Source organism: Nelumbo lutea, chromosome 1 (assembly GCF_056320005.1).
Source record: "Nelumbo lutea isolate HS-2025 chromosome 1, American lotus-T2T, whole genome shotgun sequence".
Lineage (NCBI taxonomy): Eukaryota > Viridiplantae > Streptophyta > Magnoliopsida > Proteales > Nelumbonaceae > Nelumbo > Nelumbo lutea.
In genome coordinates this window covers 117074788-117093556 of record NC_142684.1, presented here as the reverse complement: position 1 = coordinate 117093556, position 18769 = coordinate 117074788, and the positions used below count along the sequence as shown (strand labels likewise).

General features: G+C 36.7%; 1 protein-coding gene and 1 long non-coding RNA gene across 3 annotated transcripts; both read right to left on the bottom strand.

Annotated features, from left to right (window-relative positions):
- Positions 1-324: 324 nt before the first annotated feature.
- On the bottom strand, positions 325-9851 carry LOC148876999 (uncharacterized). Of its 2 annotated transcripts, XR_016104974.1 has the most exons (4): positions 9378-9851; positions 9035-9203; positions 689-790; positions 325-538 (listed from the first exon to the last, which is right to left on the bottom strand). It is a non-coding gene; the product is annotated as an uncharacterized LOC148876999 (long non-coding RNA). The 2 variants fall into 2 exon arrangements; XR_016104973.1 differs by lacking the exon at positions 325-538 and having other exon boundaries at positions 654-790; positions 9378-9647.
- LOC148877000 (auxin response factor 19-like) lies at positions 4938-7702 on the bottom strand. The gene is given in 2 exon segments (XM_088964062.1): positions 4938-6841; positions 7628-7702. Coding segments are annotated over 2 exon segments (1416 nt in total). The 3' UTR covers positions 4938-5500.
- Positions 9852-18769: the final 8918 nt, after the last annotated feature.

Genomic DNA, 18769 nt, shown 5'->3' with positions numbered 1-18769 from the left:
TGCCTCCAAAAATGAGATATTGAGGCACATAATCTTGCTTCTAAAACACTGGCGCTAAAAGCATTTTACAGAGGCATTTATGAATGCCACCAAATATAAATTTTTAGGGGCATTTTAATTAAATTTTAGGCAAATTTATTTGCCTTTAAAAGTAATTTTAAGAATCCTATTTAAACTTTATAACAACACTTAAAACTGCCACTAAAGTATTATTTGATCTTATTTAGAAACACTTGTGATTGCCTCTAAATATCATTTATTTGTGTTTTGAAAAGCTATTTTATCATATGCAAAGCTTATATAAACCTATTTACAAACATTTAATTTGCTATATCTAAAACAATTCATTCACTCTATTGAAAGATAATTGTTTCTGAATATTATTTCATATTGATTGATACAAATTCAAAGAGAAAAGAACAATTCATCTACAAAAAATATGGAATAAAAAATACAAAAAACAATTCACTTCCTACTCTAAGAAAAGAAAAAAATGCATTTCATCTTGACATCATCTACATTCACTTTCTTCTACAATCTGCAAGAAGAAAAAATAATACAATAGAAAGCCAAAAAAATTAGTCAAATTAGTAACTATAATTTTTCAAAAGCAAAAGATCTTTAACCATTCTCATAAATAAAACTACACAGAATAGATGTTTTTCTTTTTTATGCCCACAGGCCCCACATAGAATAGATAGAGAAGTTTCTCTTTGTTTGTAGCAACTCCATAAAAATTGTGCAGAAGATACTCCAGACTGTTCCTCTCCAATTGCAATATCCTTGAAGCCTGTATATCCAATAAAATAAAATATAAAAAAAAGGAGAAATGATGGATATATCACTTCTTTTATTGACCAATAATAATGTGAAACTGATTTTATTGGAGATGCAAAAATGGACAATTACCATGAACAGAGAATCAGAAAGAATTTATAATATAAAACAATATAGTACTGATAATAACATCAAAATAAAATAAAAATATGCTCAATGCAATTGTTCAGCCCCTGGATGCATATATCATTTTTATTGGTAACTGAACATCTTTATTAATTGCAGAAGAATTTATGGTATAATTTAACCATTCAAACGCAATTTCATGTGTTAGTCGAGCTACATATCCCTTGAATCTATGTCTTTGCTTTTAAGTTGCAATTTTATCCTTCTCCCCAGGAATGATTCCTAAATATAATTCTGTTTTTTTACTCATTGCTCAGCAAAAATCATCTTCCATACTAGCAAATTATGAATAAAGAGAGTTCAAGAGACGCTTGTTGATGCTCAAGCATGAATTCCTGACAAGCAAATTGATGTCATAAGTGGACAGTAATCAGCGTTAGATTCAAGTCAAAGGAAAGATTCCAGGGGCGAGAAACAGCAAGCTGGGAATTCTTGAGAGAGAAAGAGAGACTTCATCTATTTATTGGCCTGACATATCCATGAGTCAAACAAGCAAAGAAGTTACATTTTATCAAGTACAAAAAATTGAGACATATACACCTTCTTACCGACATTCGAGCTACTATCTCTTCTAAGATATTTTTAATTGGTAGCAGTAAGGCATAAAATATTCTTTTCTTCTTTTGTTTTGAGTTTTGACACTTAATAGACCAAGTACCTGGAAATTCAGAATATCAGAGTTCCTTTATATTCCATTTTTTTTCCAATTTTACAATGCATTTCTCTATGTATATTCATTTCATTTAAACTTCTCATACGAGCACCCTATCTTCTTGACATACTAATCACAGAAAAATGGTAGAGTCAGTGAAAACGTGACAAAGAAATCATGAAATAGCTAATCTGCTACAAATGTGTGTAAAAAGGAATATTTTGGTTTAAGTGAAGCTTAAGCAGAGGGCATTTTAGCATAGGTTAGGTCTACAGCACAGCACTCTGGCTTATGTTGGTCCTCTGGAACTGGAAGACCAAATGAGCTGGAGATAATCATGCAAATCAAACTGGGCTACTTATCATGAGAGAACGCACTGGTGTTCTGTAGTGTTAGAGAATATCAACCTATTCAAGGACTTCATCTAACAGATTAAGCTTTTAGGTTGAACAATTCTCTGAGATGGTATTAGAGCCACTTTCACCAAGTGGTTTAGTGTTCGATTCTTGTCACCACCATTACAATTAATTATGTTTCAGCACAAGGTATGAGTAGGCCTGTACTGTCACAGACACATGGGAGAGAAGAGACAGAGAGAGAATTTCTGCAAAGATGCATCTCCTGAAAGTGCTAAAATGCTATGCTGCATGCCGCATAGAGACCATCAATCTAGTCTAAAGCCCAGTTGTCAAGGGCACTTCTTCAACGGGCCATCATTTAAACAACCTGATAAAGCTGCACTTCCCTTGCCGATCGCCTACCTCTTTTACTTCTCTATCATCACAGTCTTACTTGTAGCACATAGACTATAAGGAATTGTCTCATTAGCAGAACCTTTGGAACTTACTATGACCTAGTCTGGATCTGTTCCTCACAGAACGTCCCAGCCGCACATTGGGAACATCTCCCATACTTGTGTTGTTATTCATGGGGAGATGTTCCCAATACATGCTAGAGGTGCTACACTGTGAGTAGCAAATCCCAATTTTCTACGACAAGGTTTATGGAAAGGAAAGAAATTTTCTTGGAAAGATCATCAGCTTTCTTTCAAGGAATCTATGGAAATCCTTTTGATCAAGCAGTACAAGAGGGACTTGTGTCATCAGCTCTAGGTTCCATGGAAAGCAAGGTTGGTGGCTAGTCTTGCTTCAAAAATCTGGCCAAGTAGCTTTAAATCTAGGGAAGAATCCAGAGAATGGTTACGGGTTTTCTTAGTAGAAATTAACTATAGGGAAGTAGGAGAAAAGAAGAAAACCACATGTTCTCTAACACTGATTTCAAGAGGAAAAAAGAGTGGCTATTAGAGAAACAAAAATTAATTCATTCAATTCAACTGTTCCGGACAGATTCACGTTTATATATAAAACTCCTTAAAGCTTTGACTGAAAGAGAAATTTGACAATTACTAAAACGACAGCTGATTCCTAATCAGACCCAAAACTCCTAAGAATAGAGACTTGGCAGAATAGTTTTTGACTTAAATTATTAGTTTCCTTAACAAAAACAGGAAACTACTAATTGTAAACTTAAAAAATAGGAAGCTCCTTAATGAAAATAACTGCTGGTTTTAAAAATTAAAATAGAAACCCATCAGCTTCAAAATCTAGGTGCAACCATTGGTTCCTCCTTTGATATGTTTTAGTGACTGTTCAGGATTTTGTGGTTTTTGTTACTTGATTTTATTTAGTATTTGTTTAGTTAGCGAGTGGGGACCACAGCACACTATTTGAAAGCTTTTAGATTAGAGTTTTTAATGTTTTTATTGAGTTTTTCTTTTTCTTTTTCTTTTTTTTTTTTTTTTGTATCAGCTGCTCTATAAGGGCATATCAGTCACTGCACACTGTTTTTATTTTAAGTATAAATACTAATGAAAGAGGGCAGCCAGATCTGATTGCTTTCTCTTCCTTTCTTCATTCTTTCTCTTCTTCTCTCTTCTCACAAAAAACTTCTTATTTTCCTCCTCTTTTCCTACAGGAGGAAGTGGAGTGGATGACCCAGAGTATGAGAAACAAGAATCTCGAGGGTGCATCTTCTGATGTTAAGTTTGATTATGAATTCCATTAGGATTTCAATCTACAGACAAATGGGCATGGGGTGGTCATGTGGTTTATCTGATTCCTAAGGGACTAAGGTGGTTGGCATTGGATGGAGAGTGGACAGGTAGCATATTACATGCTTATGCAAGTTCTTGATCAAGAATTACAGAAGTTTAAATCATGTTGCATTTTGGATTTTGGTACAGAATTTTGTTAGTATTAGATTTTCTAGTGAAGCATGCAACTTTTTCAAACTTGGTATAAACATTGAATTTATTTCAATCGCTGCAGAACAGTTGAAATTGTTCTGAGAAGGCTAGTAGGCATATTAAGAGAAAACAGTCAAAGCTCTGTAAGGATCCATTCAAGATGACTCATGCCCTTATTGGGAATCTGGGATTATGCAGTCTGTTTCATGCTCTATACAGCAAGAATTAAGCAGTCCCAACCAGATCTGGACCCTATAAAATTAGGTCTGGTTAGTTTGGCTTTGTTGGGTCTAGTAATCTACCTGAACTATTGAAAATTCTATTTGGCTGCTGCTGCTATCAATGGGTCCAGTTGGGTCAGGATCAGGGTAGATTCAGTCCCAGACCAACAAATAAATGTGCAAAACCAATCCCAAACCAGACCTTATAGTTTCTGTAATAACAAATCCAGACAGAACCAACCCAATCACTACTCCTCACCTTTTCAGCTTCACTTTCTAACCCCTTTCCTCCTTGAGTCTCCCCCTGTTGGTTTTTCAAACTTCAAGCCCTCTCCTTTTCTTTCTCCTTCCCCTACTCTATGTTTTCCCCTCTTCAAACTTCAAACTTAAACCCTCAAATCAGGGTCTATTTTCAAGCAAAAACCAAAACCATATGTTATGGGCCCGGGTGTAGGATCTCGTCACGGGTCGGTCCACGGGGAAAAGCTCATGTTTTCCCTTGTTCCCCCCTTCCTAGCTGAACCTATCTTGGCGACCTAGAGGGTGATTTGTCCAAGAGATCACCGAACTCTCCTTTTACTCTCTTTCTTGACAGGAAATTTGATATCATCATTCAATAATGGGGTCTCCTTAAATAGGAGATTACAAGAGTCCTAATCAAAGGGAGTCTCCTTGCTGAATAGGGAGACTTCCAGTTCTATCTTGCTAAGGATAAGATAAGCTAATCCTAATCTGATAAGCTACTAACAAGATAAGCTAAGAGAAATAGAATAAGATAAGATAAGAGCAATAGAATAAGATAAGAACAAGCAAGATGATCTAATCTAATCTGGATGAGACTGTTGTTGCCGAACTGGGTAGGATGAGAATCATCGAATCACTACTGCTGCTGGCAGTGGGTCAGGTTCCTGTTGCTGCCGGCGGCGATGGTACGTCTTCCTGAGGAATGCGTCCGTAACATTACTCCTCTCCTGGACTGAGTTTGTCCTCAAGCTCGAACTCCAGATATGTGGCCTGGAACTCTGTCAATGGGATCCATGTGGCTTCAGCCGATGGTAAGCTACACCATTCCACCAAGACTTCAAGAACTCCTTGATTGAAATGAGAGCGGATGACAGCTTTAGGTTGGGGAATCAGTTTGCCATCTTTCAGGGGTGGCAGGGAGGGGACTTGGTCCGGAGGAACACCTGTAAATGGCTTCAGCAAGGAGATGTGGAAGACATCATGAATCCGGCTGGTCTCTAGCAGTTCCAGCTGGTAGGCCACACTGCCAATCCGTCGTAGAACCTTGAAGGGCCCATAGAACTTAGGGGCCAGTTTCGGGGCAACTATACTGGGACTAGTAATAGCTGCTCGGAGAAGCTGCTGTTGCTGTTGTTGATCATGTTGTTGCTTCTGCTGCTGCAGTTGTTGCTGTTGTTAGTTGTTTGGCTGCTGTGGCTGAGGGTGTTGCTGCAGCTGTGGACCAATAAGAGTCTGCTGCTGCTGTTGAGGCCATGACAGGGGTTGTGGCTGTAGCTGATGAACTTGTGAGTTATATTGATTTAGTTTTGGAATATTGAACTGGAAATTTGGTGCAGACAAGCTGTGGGCTTGAAAGTTTAGCATTTTAGAGGGGTTATCGGTGCTAAGATTATTATGGAGTGCAGAAGAGGAAACCATGGATGGGAAGAATCCTGACTGAGCAACTGAAAACTGAGGATTCTGCTGCATATTCATCCACTGGATCAGACTCGAGCCAGGGAAGATTGGGCTCTGAGTATCCTTCATGCCAAAATCATCTGCAAGCCAAGGCATTGCCCTCTTGAAAACATTCTCTACGTCAGATTCACTATCTGGCATCCCTGATTGTCTAGGGAATTTTGACCTGAAAAATGGAGGTGGGCAAATGTAGAATGGAGTTACAACAGGCTCAATATCCCAAATTGAAACTCAGCTTGGACGTTCACCAACTGTTGACTCATCCCATCCAACCTGAAGGTTGCGCCATTGTGAATTTTTCCATCTCACAGGATCCAAATCACTGATACCCGTTATCGTCCCCATGTATCTGCGTACCCCTGATTCCTCAGTCCCAAACATCATCCTACATCTCATCCCAAGAGAAACTTGGGTGTACATTGCTTTATTATATTTTGATAACGGAATTACAAATTCTGAAGGACTGGCCCTTGGGTTATAAAATATTGTAAATGGACTGTTATTTGCAGCAGCATGGGCGGCAGCAGCAAGAATTCCAATATGCATGCTATCACTAGATATGACTGATGACGAAAGGGCTGGTTGCAGTCTGCTTGCACGCCTTGTACCCAGGAGAAGCTGTGACTTTTCATCTCTTATAAAAAGAACAGAATCACCAGCAAAGAGTCCTTTTGTGCTAACAAACACACTCCAACCTGTAGTCAGCAAGTGTCTTTTTGGTTGACCACGATAGATATGTCTGAATGTCCATGCAACATCATGCAAATCTCTCGCTACTAGTTCCTGGGCTGGGGGTTGCATTGAAAAATCTAGAGGTGGGAAGATCTTCTCTGCTGCCCGGCGAGGTACAGAAAATCCACCATGAGTGCTCATATCACTAGCTGTAAGTGTTTTGCAAAAGAACTCAGTGGGTTTCTTGCTTTGCTTGAGCCCCATGTCCGATGCCAATAATGCTTCCTTGTCATATTTATTTACAGGTTGAAGAGCCATCTGCGCATAAACCTCATCAGTTTCAGGATCAGCCTTATCCCTGTCATCTGTCCGTTGATTCCGGAAAAACTGCTCGCAGCGATACAGCCAGCCCAAGGGGTCTCCATTGCCGTTGTACGACGGGGATTCCAGCCTGCTGTACTTGGGGATGACTGCAGCTACCGGGGCGACGACCTACTGTTCGCCGGACGACTCCATCAAGTCTGGTCGGCGGCTGTTTGTGGTTATAGCCCCTTCTGGATTCCTCTCCTTGTTAGAGAAATACGATTCCAGCAAGCGTCGCAGCTCCCGGACATCGTCTTTGCTCCAGTTCGTGGACCCTGGATGAGAGCTGCTCCAGATCTCCCATGACGGTTGGCTCTGATACCAAGTTGTTATGGGCCCGAGCGTAGGATCTCATCACGGGTCGGTCCACGGGGAAAAGCTCCTGTTTTCCCTTGTTCCTCCCGTTCCTAGCTGAACCTATCTTGGCGTCCTAGAGGGTGATTTGTCCAAGAGATCACCGAACTCTCCTTTTACTCTCTTTCTTGACAGGAAATTTGATATCCTCATTCAATAATGGGGTCTCCTTAAATAGGAGATTACAAGAGTCCTAATCAAAAGGAGTCTCCTTGCTGAATAGGGAGACTTCCAGTTCTATCTTGCTAAGGATAAGATAAGCTAATCCTAATCTGATAAGCTACTAACAAGATAAGCTAATCCTAATCCGATAAACTACTAACAAGATAAGATAAGAGCAATAGAATAAGATAAGATAAGAGCAATATAATAAGATAAGAACAAGCAAGATGATCTAATCTAATCTGGATGAGACTGCTGTTGCCGAACTGGGTAGGATGAGAATCATCGAATCACTGCTGCTGCTGGCGGTGGGTCAAGTTCCTGTTGCTGCCACCGGCGATGGTACGTCTTCCCGAGGAATGCGTCCATAACACCATATCACTCTACTTGGTGGAAATGAGTGTTGAAGGTAGCTCAACTCTTAAAAACTGATCTCTTTATGATCCATGGGTTCCCACATTATTTTATGGTTTTCCAATTGTCAAGCAAGAGCATCTCAGCTTAGCTGAAACTTGAAAGTAAAAGATTTGATATTGTCGAATGGGTCCCGGAATGTAGAATTGATCAAGCAATTGCTTGAAGAAAAGGTGTTAGATCATATTCTTAAAATACATGTTTTCTCACAGCTTCAGCAAGTTCTCCTGCTATGGAAACCCTCCAATTCCCACCTATACAGAGTGAAATCTATATAACAAAGCTTCTTTAAACAACGAGAGTCATCCTCTTCTTCTACCATTCCTTGGGTAGAGAATTTGGAAAATCAAATCCCCTTCAGGTATGAATTGTTTAAATGGAAGCTATTTTGGCGAGGAGTGCCAATGAAGGACCGATTAAAATTTATGAAAAAGGAAGACAAAATATGCAACCTATGTGGGATGCAGCTGGAAATTGCTCACCATTTATTTTTTTACATGTAATTATGCTTCAATTGTAAGGTTTTCTCTGAACATTAATTTCAATTAGCATCAATTGGATCCCAAGATGACACACACGGTGATTCTGGATTGGCAACAACCTTTGGATCCCTATCTCCAAAAAGAGACTAAAGCTGATTTCTTGCATATAAATTGTTGCTTCAACTAGAATACCACTATTTTTGGTCACTTGAACAATTTTTCCTCCTACCTCCTCATCTTCTATAATGATCACACCCCTTAACTTACTCTCTTGGATTGTCACTTTCACACAAGATTCTTCAAATTTTCTTCTCAACCTCGCCTCAGTTATATCTTTTATTGTTTCTTTGAATATTCTTCTCTTTTAACTTTGTTTTAATTTTATTCTTTTGGGACTTAGTTAAAGTTTTCTGAAATCCATCCACACTAATTGATTTTCAAGGAGTTCAAGAGTACCATAGGGAGATATTTTTAACTAATCAGGAATTTAGGATGATGAAAATATCCATCGAAAGAAAATTATGATGACAGAAACCATAGGATTCCATTGTTTATCAAGTTTGGCCTTATAGAATGTTTTATACACTGAAATAAATACTTTGAACAAATCCAAGGGCTCCTAGTGGAGTTTTATCTTACACAAATTCGTTGTGACCAAAAAACAAACATATAGAATGTATAGTTAGGGTTTATCCACAATTTCAGACAATGTATATTGAAAGGCCAAAACCTAGTAGAAACAGTTGCTAAAACTATCCAAACATGGCAAAAACAAATTTAAAAAATAATAACAATATATACTAACCTTAATATATGCCTCTATCTTGCATTATAAGTCCAGACATGAGGTTATGCGTTATCTACTAAAACTCTAATGGCAATGAATATATTGATATGAGAGATCTGCAACGAGGGATTCCAATGGGATCAGAACTTGCAACTCCACTGCCGCGGTCACAATCTTCCTTGAAGTTCTGGCAATGATCAAGCATAGAAGTTAGAAGGCGAGTCTATGTCTTCCCTAAGCCCTCATGTGTTCATCACAATCCATCAAGAGCTTTGGGCAATCCTACTGGAATAAAGGAGCATTTCTGCGGGAAGAACGGCGAGAAGAAATGAAAATGCGATAAGTATTCCAAGAAATACACCGTCTAGTTCGATTGGAAGCCTCATTCGAAGACATGCCGAACCAGAGAGTGCCAGAGCTCAGACTGTCGCTAATTCAAATTTTGAAGGAAATCCGATTTCAAAGCTTCAGATGCTCGACGAATTGTGAATTTAGTGGCATTTTAATATGATTTTCAGCTGCACTTTAATAACTACCGCTAAAATAATAATTTTAGCGGCATTTTTTACATGTATATAGCGGCACTTTTGACATATGCCACTAAAGCTAATATATAGAGGCGATTAAGTAAATGCCCCTATAAAAAATGTCGTTAAAGCCTCAAATTCTTGTAGTGGAAATATAATAATATTTCAGAACACTTGCACAACAAGTTGTTTTAAGAGAAGTTATCAACTCAGTTTGCTCATGGATGACGATATGTAATCTAAAAAGAATTTGAAGATTCAGGTTCTATCCTTTCTCCCATAGGTGATTCTAGGTGACACACTAGGGTGCCTAGTCGCCTAGGTGATAAGAAGTTTATAATAAAAGAAGAAGCTTTTTTTTTTTTTTTTTTTTTTCGAAACTGTTTTCATTCAAATAAGATAGTCAACAACAAAGAAGCCCTTGTACAATGATATATGGCCAGACGAACAGAGGATATACAATTGAGCCCATTACAGCCAAAATCCCATAAAACAAACATAACTATCCACTCCTTACATAAAAGAAAATCAAACTAAAAAAAGGATCTATAATTTCTGCTTCTAAACAAAGGGTGAATTGCCAACCATGAGTAGACCATCCCCAGCATTTTTCTTAGCACTTCTTCCTTTGAGGTATGAATTCCTTCAAAAATTCTGTTATTTCTTTCATTCCACACAACCCATAGTTACAAAAAGGAAAATTTTGTTAATTCTCCTCATAGCTACATATAATGAATGCTATATTTGTATTATTTCTTTTTATTTCTCATACACTTACAATATGAAATATGTATTTTTTTTCTCTTTGTCATATGTTTACATTTTTTTTTCTAGATTTTGTTGAAAATGTCAGAAGTCTCAAGTTCTACTAATGGAAAAAGTGGTTTTTCAAATATATGGAGGGGGTTTGAAAAGTTTATTGATGACGATGGGAAACCAAAAGCAAAGTGTAAGTTCTGTGAGAAAACATACATTGTAGATTTTGGTTATGGCACATCCAATTTGAGACGACATATGAAAATATGTAAAGAAATGATGGTTGAGACTCGTAATCCTCAAAATAGGACTTGCATATTTGATGAAGTTGAATATAGGAAAGTGATGGCAATGGCAATAATAAGGTACGACTATCCTCTTTCATATGTAGAGCATGAAGGAAATAGAAATGCTCATAGTGTTTTGAATTCTAATGTTTGGCATATTACACGGAACACCATTAAGGTCGATATTTTAAGATTATATGAGAGAAAAGAAAATGTTTTATGATTTTTTGCATTTTATCCATGGTAAAATTAATTTTACATTGGATATGTGGACTTCTATCACAATAGAGTCCTATATTTGCATTACAGTACATTTTGTAGATTTTGATTGGTGTTGGGAGAAGAGGATACTCAGTTTTTGCCACTTTCCACACCCTCACTCTGGTGTTGCCATTACAAATATGGTTTTAAAAGTGTTGAAAGAGTGGGAAATTAAGAATAAATTGTTCTCCATTACATTGGATAATGCTTCAACTAATGAAGCATTTATTAATGTTTATAGATCTTGGTTGAATTTTCAAAAGGCACTTTTGTATGATAGCAAATTCCTTAATATGCGTTGTGTTGCACACATTTTGAATTTAATAGTGCAAGATTTGTTGAAAATGATAGATAAATCTTTGATCAAAATCCGTGACATTGTAAAATTTGTCAACGATTGATGAAGTTCATGGGATGCGTCCAGCAATTTTCAATGGAATACAAGAGGAAGCTTTGTTTGGGTGTTCCTACAAGGTGGAATTCAACCTATCTTATGCTTGAAAGAGCAGTTGAGTATTATAAGGTGTTTTGCCACTTGAAGTTGGTGGACCTACCATCGTAACTGCCCAACTGAAGATGAATGGGTAAAGGTTGAAAAGATTATGTGCTTTTTGAGACCATTTTATGAAGTTACAAATATTTTCTCTGGAACAAAAAACCCAACTTCAAACTTGTTTTTCTATAGAGTTTGTCAGATCCAAGGAACTTTGAGAGATGCATTAGAAAGCACGGATTGGTTTATAAGCGTGATGGCTAAGCCCATGCAAGAAAAAAATTGACAAATATTGGGCAGAATATAGTATTATTTTGGCCATTATTATAGTTTTGGATCCCCGATGCAAGTTAAAGATTGTGGAATATGCATTTACAAGGTTATATGGTGAGGATGGGAAAGATAAAACTGTTCATGTTGGAGACACATTGTACGCATTATTTAAAAAATACATGAATCACTATTCATCCATTGATCTAAGTGCTTCCACAAGTCCATTTGAGGGTAGCAGTGCAACATGTTACAGTGAATATGGCTTTATGAAGGTGAGTATTATTTTATATTTTTGTCTTGATAAATGATAAAAAGTCATATGCAAAATTATTATTATATATTGGTTTGCATTTTTAATTATATGTTTCTTTGTATTATGTAGGATTATGATGCTTACGAAAGCCATGACTTTTCTACAAATGAAAGGAAGTCGCAACTTGACTTGTATTTGGAGGAGCCATATGTTGAGAGACAAACTTAACTAGGTATCATAGCATATTGGAAGTCATGTGAAAAACGATTTCCTAAGTTGTCTCTAATGGCTCGTGATATTTTGAGCATTCCAATTTCGACTATGGCTTTTGAAGCAACATTTAGTGAAGGGGGAAGAATAATATTGAATCAGTATCGTAGCTCTCTTGGCCTAAGAATGGTTGAGGCACTGATATGCACTCGGGATTGGTTATTTGGGTCTGAAGGTAAATATTACACATTACATTTTCTTCCTCTATTTCATTTGGTTTTGACTTTTTTCCTTTAGTAAATGTAGATAAAGCAGAAAATGATGATGTATACATTGATTTAGAGGTTGATATTTCCAAACTTGAAAGCATATCCCTTCAATCTGACTAGAAATGTAGTATCATTTATATATTTATCAATTTATCTTTATAGTTTGATTATTTTAATGCCATTTATATTTATTTTAACTTATAACTATTTGTCAATTGTGGTTTTTTGTAGCATCTCCCTAATATAGAAGCAACAAAGAGAGTGATATTTGATAGAAGAGCTCCTTGGTGAGCTATCTCTTCCATTTAATTCTAACTAAACAGAAATTTGTAATATCTTATATGGTTTTTCTTTCAAACATTACTTATCCCTTTGCTTATTTAGTTTATTAATTATAATGTATCCATCTTTTCCATGCTAAATTTTGATACTATTTGAAGGTTCTTAAAACATTATATTATGCATTTTTTCTGCAAAAGTTATGCATTTTTTTTATAATTTTCTTCTTTTTTTGCATTTTCTGCAATTTCCTAGTAGTTTCTGCAATTTCCTGGTATTTTCGGCTATTTTTCTGCAGTTTTTTTTTTTTTGTTTTTTTCTGCAATTTGCTGTATTTTCTGGCATTTTCTGCAACTTTGTGGTATTTCCTGCTATTTTTCTGGCACTTTCTGCAATTTTCTTGTATTTTCCGCAATTTTCTACAATTTTCTGGTATTTTCTGTTATTTCCTGGTATTTTCCTCATTTTCTACTACTTTTTGGTATTTTTCTTCATTTTTTGCAATTTCTGTATTTTTTTGGTATTTTCTGCAATTTTCTGTTATTTCCTGGTTTTTTTATAATTTCTGTTATTTTCTGAAATTTTTGTAATTTTCTGCAATTTCTGCTAATTTTCTGAATCTTTTGCAATTTCTGCTATTTGTGGTATTTTCTGAATTTTATGCATTTTCTGGTATTTTTCTTCATTTTTCTACTATTTTCTGCATTTTCTAGTTTTTTTTTGCAATTTTCTGCATCTCTGCTATTTTTCTGCATTTTTCTGATTAATTTCTGATTTTTTCTGGTGTTTTCATGCATTTTCTACAAATTTCTTGTATTTTTTGTGAATTTTCTGCATTTTTTCTGATTAATTTCTGCATTTTCTGGTATTTTCTGTTATTTCAGGTATGCAGGTCAACCCGACTCGTTTAAACCACGTGGCAATCTCGGGAGAGTTGTTTCTCTCAAAAAGTTGTTATTTTTCGGACATACAGGCTGACACGACCTATTTCTGCCATGTGACATCATTGAGAGGTGTTTCATAAAAAATGCTATTTTCGGGTACATGGGTCGATCCGACCTGTTTAAACCACTTGACAGTCTCGAGAGAGTTGGTTCTCTCAAAATTTATTGTTTAGGGTATATGGGCCGACACGACCCGTTTATGTATTTATATGCGATGGTAGGTGGGTTAGTATGGGTGAGGATGGGCAAGGGTCATATGAATGGGTTAAGTGGGTCAAGGTTAGGATGGGTTATGACCCTTTAACAAGCATTAATGATGGGTCATGATAGGTTGGTGGGTCAAGTTGAATGAATTGGTATTCAACCCTTACCCAACCCAACCCAGCCCAATCCGCCATTTTTTTTTGAACTGAACCAATCCACCCATTTGCCACCCCTAATTAAAACCATAACAAAAAACACTCCTAAAGCTTCTTGCAGCTCCCTTGAACGAAAGGTGGTTAAGTTGATATCTCCTCGGTGTTAGAAACCAAAATATTCATATAATTATTACATCAGTACGATCGACTTAGGATGACCTGCCAATTGCATCTTTAATCCAAGACTTGTTCAAGTTCTGGAAGTTCATTGGCATTAAAAAAAAAAAAAAAAACTCCTAAAGCTTACAACTTGAATAAATATCAAACCTCCAACTCCAACATCGTCTGTAAAGGAAGGAAGCTACTTGGGGATTAGTTTGTGCTAAAGGGTCAATTAATAACCATATAAACCATTCAAGTATGGTTACCCAAACCCAGACAAAAATGCACCCTTAATACAGGAACAAGAGGCACATTCCACGGTTCAGAGGCATACAGCATTCGTTTTTCTGACTTTTCAGGTTCAGAATGAAACCTCTGCAATATGACTCAAAAACTTAAAAAGTTGGAAAAATTGGTTCCGTGAATGCTCAACTATCACACAGATTGTGAGTTACAGGCATTTTGCAGCATCTTCATAGTGTACAGAACCCATGAACCAAAATTCATGGTTGTCAACAGAGATAACTTGGATGTATTTTTCAGTATGACTGGCTCTGCTTGCTGAAGGGTTAGCTGCTTTGACCTGATGAAATGGGATGACCACCTGTGTACAAAATGGAGAAGGAAAGAGCATGCAGAATGTTAGTAACCTGCAGCAAGTCTAGAATCTGGGAACCAAAGGTTCATAGATTTATGATAAGGGAGAAGGGAGGAGAAGGAACAAGCATGGTGTTGACTGTTGAGGCTATCTAATACTTGATCTCCTTCTTGGTCCAAACCATTCAGAAAATTTTCAGGAAGAGTATTTAAATAAGTTAAAAAGAATATTAGAAAGAATGCACGGATTCCCTTGACTTCTGATGTATTAATATATTTATCATGTAATTGTCTTTCACCTTTAACTCTCAATCCTTAGAATGGCTTAAAACTCTCCTACCATTAAATGGAGGTGTTTTCCAATTTTGGATATGATGATGCACAATCCGGTCGGTCTTAGCTGCCGGTAACCTTGCCTCTGATGGAGCTGAAGATGCCTGAAATAAAGAAGAAATAAGAGATTTCCGGGGAGGAACCCGGTGGAAATACTCCGAAGCTCAAGTTAATACTCTTGAGAAGGCAAGGAAAAATAAGAGACTTTAAGACCAAAAAGCACAAATATCACATACCTCTTTTCTTGGGGGAAGAAGGTCTTTTATAACCACCTGGTGCACTCACTCCCAAGCTTCTACAAGGTCAGGTATAACCGCCTCTGTGGGGGGCAGACATAACTGCCATTGTCCTCTCTGTTAGGGCCGTCCCTGCAACAACTGAGATCGCGGTAGCAGGTGGCTGTTATAGTGTGATTGTCATCTATCAGATCTTGAATAGTCAGGCGTGTTGCCTCAGAGTACGGACTTGTCAGGTACGGTTTTACAGTTGCGCGACCTGGGGCCGAGGTGCTAGAGTGGTGCACGAGGTGAAGTCTTGAGTTTGGGTGAGAGTATGGCTCACTGTCCTGAGGTGCCGGGGTGTGGCCCGGACTGACCCGAGGTGGGCTAGTTCGGGCTTTACCCCTCGCGGGCTTCCTTGTTAGCCTCAGGATTCTTAGGGAGAGCTCGGGTTTAACCTCCTAGGAAGTGTGGGTTCCTTTTGGGAAGCTCAGGCCTCTCCTTGAGGAGCTCGGGAAGCTCGGGCCTCTTCTTAGAATATGACTGTTGCTATGTCACTGTGATGATCTGGCGCTCCTGCCACGTCACACCCGGTTTCTTCCACGTATCGCACAGCCAAGGGGTCGGGCCAAATCTACCTCCATCATACATTACTACTAATAAAGGCTAATGGGTTTTGCACATCTTAGGTTGAAAAAAAAAAAAAAAACTCAGATAAATGGATGAGGATGCTAGCTCTCACTAGCTCAAACTACATGACATTCTGCTCAGGGTTAATTTTCTGTAACTTGTCATTAAATGATGAGTCATCATTGGAGTATATACTTTCCAACTCAAAGCCAGAGGATAAATATGGCTATATCCACAGAGCCCAACAGACGAGATAATCTGTCAATTCCCCATCACCTAGTCCCATAGACCCTGCACATAAGCACGAACTAGAACCTCCACATACTGTAATAATCATCAAACTGAATAGATATGACATTTGACTTATCAGAGTACCTTAAAATCAAGTTTAATGAACTAAACAACCTTATGACACATAAGATCTGCCATAGTATTTCAGAAAACCAGTACTTGTATCGGTAATAAAAACTCACGGATTAACCTTGTTGTATAAAAATCTATACGGAATATAAGTCCCCTCATCCAAGCTCAAAATAATTGAGGATAAATCCACAGCGATCTCAGCCCAGTCAAATGATGAGGATTTTACCTCATTAAAATTCCAGAAAATTTCTAGAATTACTGATTCGAATCCTCAAAATATTTCTCATTAAATTGTATATCTCAGATCTGTCACCATGGATTCTTTTTTATTGTTTTCAGTTCCAAAACTGTTCATGATAGAAATCCCCAATATATGGGGGATGACTGAATGAAACCTGGTTTTCACCCCAGGTTTGGTATGAATATTCAGATTTCAGAGAAAGAAGTTACTCCCCCTAGAAAAGGTGTGTGGATGTTGAGAATTAAGGTTATGTTTGGTTTGAAAGAAAAGTTATGGAAAGGAAGGGAAAGACAAGGAAACTAATACAAGAATTGTAAAAGTTTTTCTCTTTCTTTTTCTACATTTTCTTTCAAACCAAACATAGCCTAAAGGAAATTGAGAGAAGATTTACCTGGGATCAAACTCAGCCTTTTACTTGATGATGAAGGCTTCTGATTGCTTTTTCCCAAGGGGCTGAGAGCTCATAACCTTGAGAGAGATGACACTAGAAGACAAAGAGAAAAAAGAGAAACCAAATAAAATCACCCTAGGGCTTTGGGAATCACTAAAATTCATTACGTACTCACATTTTGTAATTTTACAATATATAGACTGTCTATAGTTGCCCAAACTCATTACACAACAAGACTAGGAAAACTCAAAATTACAATTTTGCTGCTCATGGGACCAACTTAATTAGCCAATGACTGAAAATTTAGACTTTATTAATTAAACTAAGACTAGACAAATCATATTAATAGGCTAGACACCACGTAGAATGATCAAATTGAGGAAAATACCTCTGCAGGTTAAAAAAAAAAAATACAGAAATACATAGAAATTTAGAGAATTCCATTTTTTGACTTGTCAGCTCCTTCAGGCTACATCTCTCGGTCTGCTCAGGTCCCTAAAGTAGGAAACCCTCCCCCCAAGGTAGTAGTTAAGCCCATAACACAAGCTCAAGCAAAGGCATAAATCAACCTGAATTTCCAGGGATATCGTGGAAAATAGAAACTTGTGATAGAGAAGAAACCTGCGAATTTGCTAGATTGGTTGTCAACCCATTCAAAGTTGTATTATTAATAGAAGTAGATTTGTAAATAAAAATTAGGGTGTTCTACCAAGAGAATTGATCTTTTACACACACACACACACATATATATATATATATATATATATATATATATATATATATATATATATATATATATATATATATATATCTATATATATATAATACAATAATGGGGTATATGTTAGTTTGGTTGTTTTTTATTATTAACAAGGGTACATTTAGAAATAAAAATCAGGGAGTTAAATGAAGAGCCATTGATCATTCTCTTTATTAAAAATGGGGAGATACATCTATTTAGCTTATCAATTAAGTTTATCCTTAATTAGGAATGCATAATGTTTAACATCACATTAGCTATTTGTATTAATGTAGTTGGGAAAAAATAAAGAGATTAAGAATTTACATGCTTGAATATGTTTATATGTCATACTTGAATTTATTTTTAAATTTTCATTTTAAATATGTTTTACATGTTATGTTTATGTATTTTAATTTGATATAATAGGTTTTTTAAAACATTTATTTTAAAATTTAAGTTTATATTTTTAATTAACATTAAGTTTAATATTTGCATTTTTTTTAAATTTTGACATTTTTTATTTTGTTTTTTGTATTTTTGCACCTTGCTTCAAAAAGGCACGTGCCTCACCTTGTGCCTCACTTTGGGCGCAAAATGGCCCTTGCACTTTTCTTTTATTCATTGGATAAAAATAGAGGCTAAGCCATTCTATTTTTTAAAGCTTATTTTCTTTCTTCCATTTTTTATTGAATAAGGTGATTTTCTATGTTTTAAATAAAGTTTATACATTTTTTATGATAAACAATTAATAGTGGACGATGGTTGCTGCTTGTTATGGGACCTAGAAAATTGTCCATAAATTTATGGTTTTTATTAAAAAGGAAAAGCCATGCCTAAGCAACTAGGCAATTAGGTACCCCTTGTAGTTTAGCTTCCTATTGATGCCTTGAAAAGTACAACTCTAGGGTCCACTCCCTTACTTTTATAGTCAAGAAATACAAAGATAGCTTAAACATGTAGAGCATTGAGTTCACATTGGTCACAACACTTTCTTTTGAATTTGTTGAAGCAAGTTTTTTCCTCGTGGGTTCTGATGCTGCTCAATCCGAGGTGGTGCATGAACTGAGGAGAGCAATCAGATAGTCCTTCCTGGTAGGGCAAGGTTGTGCTATAAGGATGAGGCCACGTTTCAAGACCCGTGATCAAGAAAAGAGAAGTCAGAAGC